The sequence below is a fragment of the Pristiophorus japonicus genome, chromosome 17 (assembly GCF_044704955.1).
Source record: "Pristiophorus japonicus isolate sPriJap1 chromosome 17, sPriJap1.hap1, whole genome shotgun sequence".
Lineage (NCBI taxonomy): Eukaryota > Metazoa > Chordata > Chondrichthyes > Pristiophoridae > Pristiophorus > Pristiophorus japonicus.
In genome coordinates, this window is record NC_091993.1 from 119,795,010 (window position 1) to 119,809,497 (window position 14,488).

A 14,488-nucleotide genomic window follows, 5' to 3' on the forward strand; every position below is an offset into this window, starting at 1 on the left:
ATTCTGACTAGCAACTTCTAGTGGGACAGTAACCCTTCTCCTACCGCAAATGTAACGCCCCTATTCAAAAAAGGAGGGAGACAAAAAGCAGGAAACTATAGACCAGTTAGCCTCACATCTATCGTTGGGAAAAGGCCAGAGTCCATTATTAAGGAAGCAGTAGCAGGACATTTGGAAAAGCATAGTACAGTCAAGCAGAGTCAGCATGGTTTTATGAAAGGGAAATCATGAAATCATGTTTGACAAATTTGCTGGAGTTCTTTGAGGATGTAACGAGCAGGGTGGCTAAGGGGAACCAGTGGATGTGATGTATTTGGATTTCCAGAAGGCATTCGATAAGGTGCCACATAAAAGATTATGTCGCAAGATAAGAGTTCACAGGGTCGGGGTAATATATTAGCATGGATAGAGATTGGCTAACTAACAGAAAACAGAGAGTCGGGATAAATTTTCCAGTTGGTAAACGATAACGCGTGGGGTGCCACAGGGATCGGTGATGGGGCCTCAACTATTTACAATCTATATTAATGTCTTGGATGAAGGGACTGAGTGTAATGTAGCCAAGTTTGCTGATGATACAAAGATGGGTGGGAAAGCAAGTTGTGAGGAGGACACAAAGAATCTGCAAAGGGATATAGACAGGCTAAGTGAGTGGGCAAATATTTGGCAGATGGAGTATAATGTGGGAAAGTGCGAGGTTATCCACTTTGGCAGGAAAAATAAAAAATAAAATTATTTAAATGGAGAGATTACAAAATGTTGCAGTGGAGAGGGACCTGGGGTCCTAGCGCATGAAACACAAAAAGTTAGTACGCAGGTACAGCAAGTAATCAGGAAGGCAAATGGAATTTTGGCCTTTATTGCAAGGGGGATGGAATATAAATGCAGAGAAGTCCTGCTACAACTATACAAGGTATTGGTGAGACCACGCCTAGAGTACTGCGTACAGTTTTGGTCTCCTTATTTGAGGAGGAATATACTTGCATTGGAGGCAATTCAGAGATGGTTCACTAGGTTGATTCCTGAGATGAAGGGGTTGACTTATGAAGAAAGGTTGGCCAGGTTGGGTCTATACTCACTGGAGTTTAGAAGAATGAGAAGTGATTTTATTGAAACATGTAAGATACTGAAGGGGCTCAACAAGGTAGATGCAGAGATGATGCTTCCACTCGTGGGGGAAAACTAGAACTAGAGGGCATAGTTTAAGAATAAGGGGTCACCCATTTAGAATTGAGATGAGGAGAAATTTCTTCTCTCAGAGGGTCGTAAATCTGTGGAATTCTCTACTCCAGAGAGCTGTGGAGGCTGGGTCATTGAATATATTTAAGCTGTAGACAGATTTTTGAACGATAAGGGAGTGAAGGGTTATGGGGAGTGGGCAGGGAAGTGGAGCTGAGCCCAAGATCAGATCAGCCATGATGTTATCAAATGGCGGAGCAGGCTTGAGGGACCCAATGGCCTACTCCTGCTCCTATTTCTTATGTTCTTATGTTATCTGCATGAGTTGAAAAAACAAACTTGAAACATTTGATGCTTGAAAAACGCATCAAGAATCGACTTAGTGTCATCATTAACGGGATTGCGAGTTTCAAGCCTTAACCAGTTGAATAAGGGGACTTTGGAGCCAAAACTTATTTATATTATGACATTTCTCAGAAACAGACCAAAATCTTTCAGAGACAAATTGAAATGTAATGGTTATTTTTATGCAGACAAATGTGGCAGCCATTTTGTACATATCAAGGTCTCAGGAATAAGTGGGGGGAATGATATTATTAGAGGTGCCGGTTGAGGGAGGAGTGTTGGCCCCAACACCAGGAAAACTCCCTGCTTTTCTTCGAATAGTATCATGGCATTCTTAACATCCAACTGAACAGTAGGGGTCTTTGATTTACAATTTCATTTGAAAGACAATGCAGCACTTCTTCAAAATTGCACTAAGTGTCAGCCGATATTATGTGTCCAAGTCCTGGGGCCTGAACCCACAAACTGAGTCAGAGGTGAGATTGATACCAACTGAGTCAAGCTGGAGCCTTTCAGCCAAAAAGGCCAACTCCCACCTTTGAAATAGACTGTGGAAGGTTCAGATAAAGAGGTAACTAACATTCTTAAGTCCCTTTAAAAAAAAAAGTAAATTATAAATAAGGATAAAGTTTGAAAACAAAATTAAAATAATAGAAACCAAAGAGAGACAACACATTAAAAAAAACAAAAGGCTGGGTGAGCTGAAGTGGTTTAAGTATTTATCTTTTTCATATAGGGTTAACATTCACGAGATTTAAGTGGCTTTAATATTGCAGGACTGAAGTACGTTTCAGCATTAGAGATGCATGCTGAAAACTCGCTAACACGATTGTCAAAACATAATGGATGTGTTGTTAGTACAGTCAAGATGATTGATTTCAACAAGTACCAGCAACGATTTTAGATTAGATAAAAATCTGTATGATTCATTATTATATGGAAATATTGCAGCACAATATAGATCCAGACTTTGCATTTGTAATTCTAGGTGTAATGTAAAAGAGAAAGCAAAAATGGAAAGGCAAGTGGTCAATGTCTACTCACACATACCCCTCAAGTCGGTTGGTGTGGTATTGACAGAGGCTTGCCTTCTGTCATAGCAGGAATGATACTTTTTATGAGGTATAGGGATTTAATTATATGGAAAGCAATAAGAAATCACAAAAAAAAAAAATTTTTGTGTTACTTCTAGGTAATCATTTTCATATAGGGTTAACATTCACGAGATTTAAGTGGCTTTAATATTGCAGGACTGAAGGACTTCTAGGACCTCAAAAGTAGTAATCTCGGGATTGCTACCAGTGCCACGTGCTAGTCAGAGTAGGAATCGCAGGGTAGCGCAGATGAATACGTGACTTGAGCAGTGGTGCATCAGGGAGGGATTCAAATTCCTGGGGCATTGGAACCGGTTCTGGGGGAGATGGGGCCAGTACAAACTGGACGGTCTGCACCTGGGCAGGACCGGAACCAATGTCTTGGGGTGAGTGTTTGCTAGTGCTGTTGGGGAGGAGTTAAACTAATATGGCAGGGGGATGGGAACCAATGTAGGGAGACAGAGGGAAACAAAAAGGAAACAAAAGCAAAAGACAGAAAGGAGATGAGGAAAAGTGGAGGGCAGAGAAACCCAAGACAAAAAACAAAAAGGGCCACTGTACAGCAAAATTCTAAAAGGACAAAGGGTGTTAAAAAAACAAGCCTGAAGGCTTTGTGTCTTAATGCAAGGAGTATCTGTAATAAGGTGGATGAATTAACTGTGCAAATAGATGTTAACAGATATGATCTGATTGGGATTACAGAGACGTGGCTCCAGGATGATCAGGGCTGGGAACTCAACATCCAGGGGTATTCAACATTCAGGAAGGATAGAATAAAAGGAAAAGGAGGTGGGGTAGCATTGCTGGTTAAAGAGGAGATTAATGCAATCGTTAGAATGGACATTAGCTTGGATGATGTGGAATCTATATGGGTAGAGCTGCAGAACAAAAAAGGGCAAAAAACGTTAGTGGGCGTGGTGTACAGACCTCCAAATAGTAGTAGTGATGTTAGGGAGGGCATCAAACAGGAAATTAGAGGTGCATGCAATAAGGGTGCAGCAGTTATAATGGGTGACTTTAATATGCACATAGATTGGGCTAACCAAACTGGAAGCAATATGGTGGAGGAGGATTTCCTGGAGTGCATAAGGGATGGTTTTCTAGACCAATATGTCGAGGAACCAACCAGGGGGGAGGCCATCTTAGACTGGGTGTTGTGTAATGAGAGAGGATTAATTAGCAATCACGTTGTGCAAGGCCCCTTTGGGAAGAGTGACCATAATATGGTGGAATTCTGCATTAGGATGGAGAATGAAACAGTTAATTCAGAGACCATGGTCCAGAACTTAAAGAAGGGTAACTTTGAAGGTATGAGGCGTGAATTGGCTAAGATTGATTGCCGAATGATACTTAAGGGATTGACTGTGGATGGGCAATGGCAGACATTTAGAGACCGCATGGATGAACTACAACAATTGTACATTCCTGTCTGTCGTAAAAATAAAAAAGAGAATGTGGCTCAACCATGGCTATCAAGGGAAATCAGGGATAGTATTAAAGCCTAGGAAGTGGCATACAAATTGGCCAGAAATAGCAGTGAACCCGGAGACTGGGAGAAATTTAGAACTCAGCAGAGGAGGACAAAGGGTTTGATTAGGGCAGGGAAAATGGAGTATGAGAAGAAGCTTGCAGGGAACATTAAGACGGATTGCAAAAGTTTCTATAGATATGTAAAGAGAAAACGGTTAGTAAAGACAAACGTAGGTCCCCTGCAGTCAGAATCAGGGGAAGTGATAACGGGGAACAAAGAAATGGCGGACCAATTGAACAAGTACTTTGGTTCGGTATTCACTGAGGAGGACACAAACAAACTTCCGCATATAAAAGGGGTCGGAGGGTCTAGTAAGGAGGAGGAACTGAGGGAAATCCTTATTAGTCGGGAAATTGTGTTGAGGAAACTAATGGGATTGAAGGCCGATAAATCTCCAGGGCCTGATGGACTGCATCCCAGAGTACTTAAGGAGCTGGCCTTGGAAATAGCGGATGCATTGACAGTCATTTTCCAACATTCCATTGACTCTGGATCAGTTCCTATCGAGTGGAGGGTAGCCAATGTAACCCCACTTTTTAAAAAAGGAGGGAGAGAGAAAACAGGGAATGATAGACCGGTCAGCCTGACATCGGTAGTGGGTAAGATGATGGAATCAATTATTAAGGATGTCATAGCAGTGCATTTGGAAAGAGGTGACATGATAGGTCCAAGTCAGCATGGATTTGCGAAAGGGAAATCATGCTTGGCAAATCTTCTAGAATTTTTTGAGGATGTTTCCAGTAGAGTGGACAAGGGAGAACCAGTTGATGTGGTGTATTTGGACTTTCAGAAGGCTTTCGACAAGGTCCCACACAAGAGATTAATGTGCAAAGTTAAAGCACATGGGATTGGGGGTAGTGTGCTGACATGGATTGAGAACTGGTTGTCAGACAGGAAGCAAAGAGTAGGAGTAAATGGGTACTTTTCAGAATGGCAGGCGGTGACTAGTGGGATACCGCAAGGCTCTGTGCTGGGGCCCCAGCTGTTTACACTGTACATTAATGATTTAGACGAGAGGATTAAATGTAGTATCTCCAAATTTGCGGATGACACTAAGTTGGGTGGCAGTGTGAGCTGCGAGGAGGATGCTATGAGGCTGCAGAGCGACTTGGATAGGTTAGGTGAGTGAGCAAATGCATGGCAGATGAAGTATAATGTGAATAAATGTGAGGTTATCCACTTTGGTGGTAAAAACAGAGACAGACTATTATCTGAATGGTGACAGATTAGGAAAAGGGGAGGTGCAACGAGACTTGGGTGTCATGGTACATCAGTCATTGAAGGTTGGCATGCAAGTACAGCAGGCGGTTAAGAAAGCAAATGGCATGTTGGCCTTCATAGCGAGGGGATTAGAGTACAGGGGCAGGGAGGTGTTGCTACAGTTGTACAGGGCATTGGTGAGGCCAGACCTGGAGTATTGTGTACAGTTTTGGTCTCCTAACCTGAGGAAGGATATTCTTGCTATTGAGGGAGTGCAGCGAAGGTTCACCAGACTGATTCCCGGGATGGCGGGACTGACCTATCAAGAAAGACTGGATCAACTGGGCTTGTATTCACTGGAGTTCAGAAGAATGAGAGGGGACCTCATAGAAACGTTTAAAATTCTGATGGGTTTAGACAAGTTAGATGCAGGAAGAATGTTCCCAATGTTGGGGAAGTCCAGAACCAGGGGTCACAGTCTAAGGATAAGGGGTAAGCCATTTAGGACCAAGATGAGGAGGAACTTCTTCACCCAGAGAGTGGTGAACCTGTGGAATTCTCTACCACAGAAAGTTGTTGAGGCCAATTCACTAAATATATTCAAAAAGGAGTTAGATGTAGTCATTACTACTAAGGGGATCAAGGGGTATGGTGAGAAAGCAGGAATGGGGTACTAAAGTTGCATGTTCAGCCATGAACTCATTGAATGGCGGTGCAGGCTAGAAGGGCCGAATGGCCTACTCATGCACCTATTTTCTATGTTTCTATCACTCATCTGGTTTCATCCGTGGCTCAGTTGGTAGCACCTTGCCTAGGGGTCAGAAGGTTGTGGGTTCTGTTAACATCTTGTCTGCCCCAAACTAGCAGGAATTAACGAACCACGGCATGGTTGGTTCTGGGTTAGTGTCTGCAGTTGCCCACATGGGGAGATTCGCCTCTGAGTCAGAAGGTTGTGGTTCAAGTCCCACTCCCACTTAAGCACAAAATCTAGCCTGACACTACAGTGCAGTACTGAGGGAGTGCTGCACTGTCAGGTGCGACGATAAACTTCAGGTGGACATTAAAAAAATCCCATGGATCTGGGTAGCTCTCCCTGGTATCCTGGCCTATATTTATCTCTCAACCAGCATCACTAAAACAGATTATCTGGTCATTATTACAATTTAGTTTGCGGGAACTTGCTGTGCGTAAAATTGGCTGCCGCGGGTCCTACATTATAATAGTGACTACACTTCAAAAATTACTTAATTGGCTGTAAAGCGCTTTGTGCCATCCTGAGTTTGTGAAAGGTACTATGTAAATTAAAGACTTTCTTGAACAGGACAAGTCAACTTTGCTGCGATTTTTGAAAAGGCATGCATGAGCAGACCAGTTTTACAAATGTGCACAGCCTTTAAAATTACCACTGCTGGGTCCTGGACTGGGAAAAAGTTGGCAGTCCTGTGCCCGTCTACAGATCGAACACAAAAAAGCTTGGAATGAGAAAATAATTTGGTTCATCAAACCTATTATTTCCACAGTTCATGCATAACTACCTCAATTATGGATCGTTTTCTGGAGTAAAAATAAAACTGGGAAGGTGGGTCAACCATGGCTAACAAAGGAAATTAAGGATAGTGTTAAAGCCAAGGAAGAGGCATATAAATTGGCTAGAAAAAGCAACAAACCTGAGGACTGGGAGAAATTTAGAATTCAACAGAGGAGGACTAATTAAGAGGGGGAAAATAGAGTACGAGAGGAAGCTTGCAGGGAATATAAAAACTGACTGCAAAAGCTTCTATAAATATGTGAAGAGTAAAAGATTAGTAAAGACAAACGTAGGTCCCTTGCAGTCGGATTCATGTGAAATTATAATGGGGAACAAAGAAATGGCAGACCAACTGAACCAATACTTCGGTTCTGTCTTCATGAAGGAAGATACAAGGTACAAGGGGACAGTGAGTGTAGTGAGGAGGAGGAACTGAAGGATATCCTTATTAGGCGGGAAATTGTGTTAGGGAAATTGATGGGATTGAAGGCCGATAAATCCCCGGGGCCTGATAGTCTGCATCCCAGAGTGCTCAAGGAAGTGACCCTAGAAATAGTGGATGCATTGGTGATAATTTTACAACAGTCTATCGACTCTGGATCAGTTTCTATGGACTGGAGGGTAGCTAATGTAACACCACTTTTTAAAAAAGGAGGGAGAGAGAAAATGGGTAATTATAGACCGGTTAGCTTGACATCAGTAGTGGGGAAAATGTTGGAATCGATCATGAAGGACGAAGTAGCAGCACATTTGGAAAGCGGTGACAGGATCGGATCAAGTCAGCATGGATTTATAAAAGGGAACTCATGCTTGACGAATCTTCTGGAATTTTTTGAGGATGTAACTAGCAGAGTGGACAAGGGAGAACCAGTGGATGTGGTGTATTTGGACTTTCAGAAGGCTTTTGACAAAGTCCCGCACAAGCGATTGTTGTGCAAAATCAAAGCAGATGGTATTGGGGGTAATATACTGGCGTGGATAGGGAACTGGTTGGCAGACAGAGAGTCGGGATAAACGGGTCCTTTTCAGAATGGCAGGCAGTGACTAGTGGAGTGCCGCAGGGCTCAGTGCTGGGACCACAGCTCTTTACAATATACATTAACGATTTGGATGAAGGAATTGAGTGTAATATCTTCAAGTTTGCAGATGACACTAAACTGGGTGGCGGTGTGAGCTGTGAGGAGGGCGCTAAGAGGCTGCAGGGTGACTTGGACAGGTTAGGTGAGTGGTCAAATGCATAGCAGATGCAGTATAAGGTGGATAAATGTGAGGTTATCCATTTGGGGGGCAAAAACACGAAGGCAGAATATTATCTGAATGGCGGCAGACTAGGAAAAGGGGAGGTGCAACGAGACCTGGGTGTCATGGTTCATCAGTCACTGAAAGTGGGCACGAAGGTACAGCAGGCGGTAGAGAAGGCAAATGGTATGTTGGCCGTCACAGCTAGGGGATTTGAATATAGAAGTAGGGAGGTCTTACTGCAGTTGTACAGGGCCTTAGTGAGGCCTCAGCTGGAATATTGTGTTCAGTTTTGGTCTCCTAGTCTGAGGAAGGACGTTCTTGCTATTGAAGGAGTGCAGTGAGTGCAGACTGATTCCAGGGATGTCTGGGCTGTCATATGAGGAGAGACTGGATCAACTGGGCCTTTATTCACTGGAGTTTAGAAGGATGAGAGGGGATCTCATAGAAACATATAAGATTCTGAAGGGACTGGACAGGTTAGATGCGGGAAGAATGTTCCCGATGTTGGGGAAGTCCAGAACCAGGGGACATAGTCTTAGGATAAGGGGTAGGCCATTTAGGACTGAGGTGAGGAGAAACTTCTTCACTCAAGAGAGTTGTTAACCTGTGGAATTCCCTGCCGCAGAGAGTTGTTGATGCTAGTTCACTGGATATATTCAAGAGGGAGTTAGATATGGCTCTTATGGTTATGGGGATCAAGAGGTATGGAGAGAAAGCAGGAATGAAGGAATGATCAGTCATGATCTTACTGAATGGCGGTGCAGGCTCGAAGGGCCGAATGGCCTACTCCTGCACCTATTTTTTTATGTTTCGATTCACTCCCCCCACCCGATAGCATCAGATGCGCGGTGTTGATTGTCCTGTTAAGTGTTCATTGAATTATACAGCTTAGAAGACCATTCGGCCCACTGTGCCTGTGCTGGCTATATGAAAGAGCTACCAATTGGTCCCACTCCTCTGCTCTTTCTCCATAGCCTTGTAAATGTTTCCTTTTTAAGTATATATCCAATTCCCTTTTAACGTGTTGAGGAAACTTACCTGTGTTTGTCCTGCTGTCACAGCTGCCTGAGGCTGTTGAATAATAATTTGTTGTGCCTGACCTTGTTGGTTCTGGACCTGAACAGCCTGCCCACTTTGAAGCTGCAGCTGACTTGGTTGAACCAGCTGAATCTGAAAAGAATGGAAACACAATCCATAATTGTAACGGCAAATTATCAAGATGCAATAGATTGCTTGCAGATTAGAAATTGCTGAAAGTCCTGAAAACTCCTCAAGTCCAGCAAATTATAACAATGATTCTATTACAAATAGGAAGCTACAGGGTACACCCATCGTGTATCAATTATGAACAGGATCCACTACTGACTGAACTGTGCTACTTTTGTTTAAGTGGCTACCGTTTTAATGCATAAAAATATAATAGAAAATGAAAAGGTAAATCCAGCTGAAAAGATCATTGTTGCAGAAGCCTTTATTCAGCCTTATTCGCAGATTCCCTTTACCTCAAAGCCTCAATCCATCTATCATCACACTATTCCAAATTTTTCTCAACATACAGTGTAGGCACTCAAAGTTTAGCTTACATTTTGAAGCCCGTAAAAACAGGTTACATTGTTAACAGAACAATTTAACTAGCCAACAGCACATTAAAATCAACACACTTAGCGATGTGCTTCATCCAATTCTACCTGTTAAATCGCCACCTATCTCTCCTCCTTTAAGATGCTCAGCTCTTTGACCAAGCTTTAGGTCACCAATTCTAATATCTCCTTATATGGCTCGGTGATAAATTTTGTTTAATGACACTGCTGTGAGGCACCTTGGTATATTTAAGGCACTATATAAATGCAAGTTGCTGTTAATAAAGATACACACAATTCTCAATTTATGGAATATCCAAGTTATTAAGCAAGGAAAACCCAGAAACACAAATTAGTTAGACACCCCTTGGCGGTGTAATCTGTCAAGCATCAGAAAATCATATCAGGGAACTATTATGATAGCCTGTTTGGCAATTCACTCCGGCCAATTTAAATGCATTATTACACCAATATATATCTTTTAAAAAAAACAATTTCCTTCATTCCTCTCCTGAAGATGTTGTCTCTTGCTTGCATAGACAGCAGTAACTCTCTCTGGTGACATGCCTCATTGGCCATTCTTCATTCTATGTATGAGCGGCGAATGTCGGCAGGCAATTCAACATGCAAAGCGTCACTACTGACCCTGATGCTGTCCTGATCTAACATTCACGCATGTGCATTGTCCAGCAGGTGGTATCTGAAAGCAGTCAGTGCAGACCCCTGGCTGATTTTATACCTTCAGAGCAATGTTCCCTCTAAATGGTCTTTGTTGTGCTCGACCTGTTTATTTCAATGTGCGGTCCCTTTAAATGCGCATGCGCGGTATTTCAAATGGAAGAGTTGGTGAGCAGCCTGTGCGGTACTTTGCAGATTACTATGCGGCCGTGCACCCGAGCAGCTTAGAGGGAACATTGCTCTAGAGATGCGGAGACCAATTGGGTTATCCGAACTACCTCCTGCTGAGATCAGCTAACTCAGCACAAGCCGCGAATCTGAATGGCTTAGTACACCCACGTGCTATTTAGTGACAATAGTTAAGAGTGTACTACAACAGAAATTCTGGGCTCAATTTTCCGTGCCGTTTTTTTGGCCTGCCCCTTTTCTTTGGAGTAAATTAAAATCTCCAAGTTTCCCCAAAGTTTCTGCGCGAGCATAACTCACTTAGGAATTTTTTAGGCTACGATTTCTTTTTACCTCATTGGGGGCCTAACATAGAAACATAGAAAATAGGTGCAGGAGTAGGCCATTCGGCTCTTCTAGCCTGCACCGCCAGTCAATGAGTTCATGGCTGAACATGCAACTTCAGTACCCCATTCCTGCTTTCTTGCCATACCCCTTGATCCCCCTAGTAGTAAGGACGACATCTAACTCCTTTTTGAATATATTTAGTGAATTGGCCTCAACAACTTTCTGTGGTAGAAAATTCCACAGGTTCACCACTCTCTGGGTGAAGAAGTTTCTCCTCATCTCGGTCCTAAATGGCTTACCACTTATCCTTAGACTGTGACCCTGGTTCTGGACTTCCCCAACATTGTGAACATTCTTCCTGCATCTAACCTGTCTAAACCCATCAGAATTTTAAACGTTTCTATAAGGTCCCCTCTCATTCTTTTGAACTCCAGTGAATACAAGCCCAGTTGATCCAGTCTTTCTTGATAGGTCAGTCCCGCCATCCCGGGAATCAGTCTGGTGAACCTTCGCTGCACTCCCTCAATAACAAGAATGTCCTTCCTCAAGTTAGGAGACCAAAACTGTACACAATACTCCAGGTGTGGCCTCACCAAGGCCCTGTACAACTATAGCAAAACCTCCCTGCCCCTGTACTCAAATCTCCTCGCTATGAAGGCCAACATGCCATTTGCTTTCTTAACCGCCTGCTGTACCTGCATGCCAACCTTCAATGACTGATGTACCATGACACCCAGGTCTCGTTGCACCTCCTCTTTTCCTAATCTGTCACCATTCAGATAATAGTCTGTCTCTCTGTTTTTACCACCAAAGTGGACAACCTCACATTTATCCACATTATACTTCATCTGCCACGCATTTGTCCACTCACCTAACCTATTCAAGTCGCTCTGCAGCCTCAGAGCATCTCCTCGCAGCTCACACTGCCACCTAACTTAGTGTCATCCGCAAATTTGGAGATACCAAATTTAATCCCCTCGTCTAAATCATTAATGTACAGTGTAAACAGCTGGGGCTCCAGCACAGAACCTTGCGGTACCCCACTACTCACCGCCTGCCATTCTGAAAAGTACCCATTTACTCCTACTCTTTGCTTCCTGTCTGACAACCATTTCTCAATCCATTTCAGCACACAACCCCCAATCCCATATGCTTTAACTTTGCACATTAATCTCTTGTGTGGAACCTTGACGAAAGCCTTCTGAAAGTCCAAATATACCACATCAAATGGTTCTCCCTTGTCCACTCTACTGGAAACATCCTCAAAAAATTCCAGAAGATTTGTCAAGCATGATTTCCCTTCCACAAATCCATGCTGACTTGGACCTATCATGTCACCTCTTTCCAAACGCGCTGCTATGAATCCTGAATAATTGATTCCATCATCTTACCCACTACCGATGTCAGGCTGACCGGTCTATAATTCCCTGTTTTCTCTCTCCCTCCTTTTTTAAAAAGTGGAGTTACATTGGCTACCCTCCACTCGATAGGAATTGATCCAGAGTCAATGGAATGTTGGAAAATGATTGTCAATGCATCTGCTATTTCCAAGGCTACCTCCTTAAGTACTCTGGGATGCAGTCCATCAGGCCCTGTAGATTTATCGGCCTTCAATCCCATCAATTTCCTCAACACAATTTCCCGACTAATAAGGATTTCCCTCAGTTCCTCCTCCTTACTAGACCCGCTGACCCTTCTTATATCCGGAATGTTGTTAGTGTCCTCCTTAGTGAATACCGAACCAAAGTACTTGTTCAATTGGTCCGCCATTTCTTTGTTCCCCATTATGACTTCCCCTGATTCTGACTGCAGGGGACCTACATTTGTCTTTACTAACCTTTTTCTCTTTACATATCTATAGAAACTTTTGCAATCCGTCTTAATGTTCCCTGCAAGCTTCTTCTTGTACTCCATTTTCCCTGCCCTAATCAAACCCTTTGTCCTCCTCTGCTGAGTTCTAAATTTCTCCCAGTCGCTGCTATTTCTGGCCAATTTGTATGTCTCTTCCTAGGCTTTAATACTATCCCTGATTTCCCTTGATAGCCACGGTTGAGCCACCTTCGCATTTTTATTTTTATGCCAGACAGGAATGTACAATTGTTGTAGTTCATCCATGCGGTCTCTAAATGTCTGCCATTGCCCATCCACAGTCAACCCCTCAAGTATCATTCGCCAATCAATCCTAGCCAATTCACGCCTCATACCTTCAAAGTTACCCTTCTTTAAGTTCTGGACCATGGTCTCTGAATTAACTGTTTCATTTTCCATCCTAATGCCGAATTCCACCATATTATGGTCACTCTTCCCAAAGGGGCCTCGCACAACGAGATTGCTAATTAATCCTCTCTCATTACACAACACCCAGTCTAAGATGGCCTCCCCCCTAGTTGGTTCCTCGACATATTGGTCTAAAAAACCATCCCTTATGCACTCCAGGAAATCCTCCTCCACCGTATTGCTTCCAGTTTGGTTAGCCCAATCTATGTGCATATTAAAGTCACCCATGATAACTGCTGCACCCTTATTGCATGCGCCCATAATTTCTTGTTTGATGCCCTCCCCAACATCACTACTACTGTTTGGAGGTCTGTACACAACTCCCACTAACGTTTTTTGCCCTTTGGTGTTCTGCAGCTCTACCCATATAGATTCCACATCATTCAAGCTAATGTCATTCCTAACTATTGTATTAATCTCCTCTTTAACCAGCAATGCTACCCCACCTCCTTTTCCTTTTATTCTATCCTTCCTGAATGTTGAGTTCCCAGCCCTGATCATCCTGGAGCCACGTCTCCATAATCCCAATCAGATCATATTTGTTAACATCTATTTGCACAGTTAATTCATCCACCTTATTACGGATACTTCTTGCATTAAGACACAAAGCCTTCAGGCTTGTTTTTTTAACACCCTTTGTCCTTTTAGAATTTTGTTGTACAGTGGCCCTTTTTGTTCTTTGTCTTGCGTTTCTCTGCCCTCCACTTTTTCTCATCTCCTTTCTGTTTTTTGCTTTTGTCTCCTTTTTGTTTCCCTCTGTCTCCCTCCATTGGTTCCCATTCCCCTGCCATATTAGTTTAACTCCTCCCCAACAGCACTAGCAAACACTCCCCCCCAAGACATTGGTTCCGGTCCTGCCCAGGTGCAGACCGTCCAGTTTGTACTGGTCCCACCTCCCCCAGAACCGGTTCCAATGCCCCAGGAGTTTGAATCCCTCTCTGATGCATCACTGCTCAAGTCACGTATTCATCTGCGCTATCCTGCGATTCCTACTCTGACTAGCACGTGGTACTGGTAGCAATCCCGAGATTACTACTTTTGAGGTCCTACTTTTTAAATTTAGCTCCTAGCTCCTTAAATTCGTTTCGTAGGACCTCATCCCTTTTTTTTAACCTATGTCGTTGGTACCAATGTGCACCACTACAACTGGATGTTCTCCCTCCCTTTTTAGAATGTCCTGCACCCGCTCCAAGACATCCTTGACCTTTGCACCAGGGAGGCAACATACTATCCTGGAGTCTCGGTTGCGGCCGCAGAAACGCCTATCTATTCCCCTAACAATTGAATCCCCTATCACTATCGCTCTCCCACTCTTTTTCCT

At 43.4% G+C, this 14,488-nt stretch overlaps 1 protein-coding gene across 4 annotated transcripts in view; it reads right to left on the minus strand.

The window, feature by feature from the left end:
• Positions 1-14,488, minus strand: part of LOC139228067 (nuclear transcription factor Y subunit alpha-like) — a 62,001-nt gene that overhangs the window by 23,466 nt on the left and 24,047 nt on the right. For all 4 annotated transcript variants that reach the window (XM_070859230.1, XM_070859228.1, XM_070859229.1 and 1 more), the window contains exon 4: positions 9,158-9,289. In XM_070859230.1, coding sequence (XP_070715331.1) covers positions 9,158-9,289 — 132 coding nt within the window. The remainder of the gene's footprint in view (positions 1-9,157; positions 9,290-14,488) is intronic.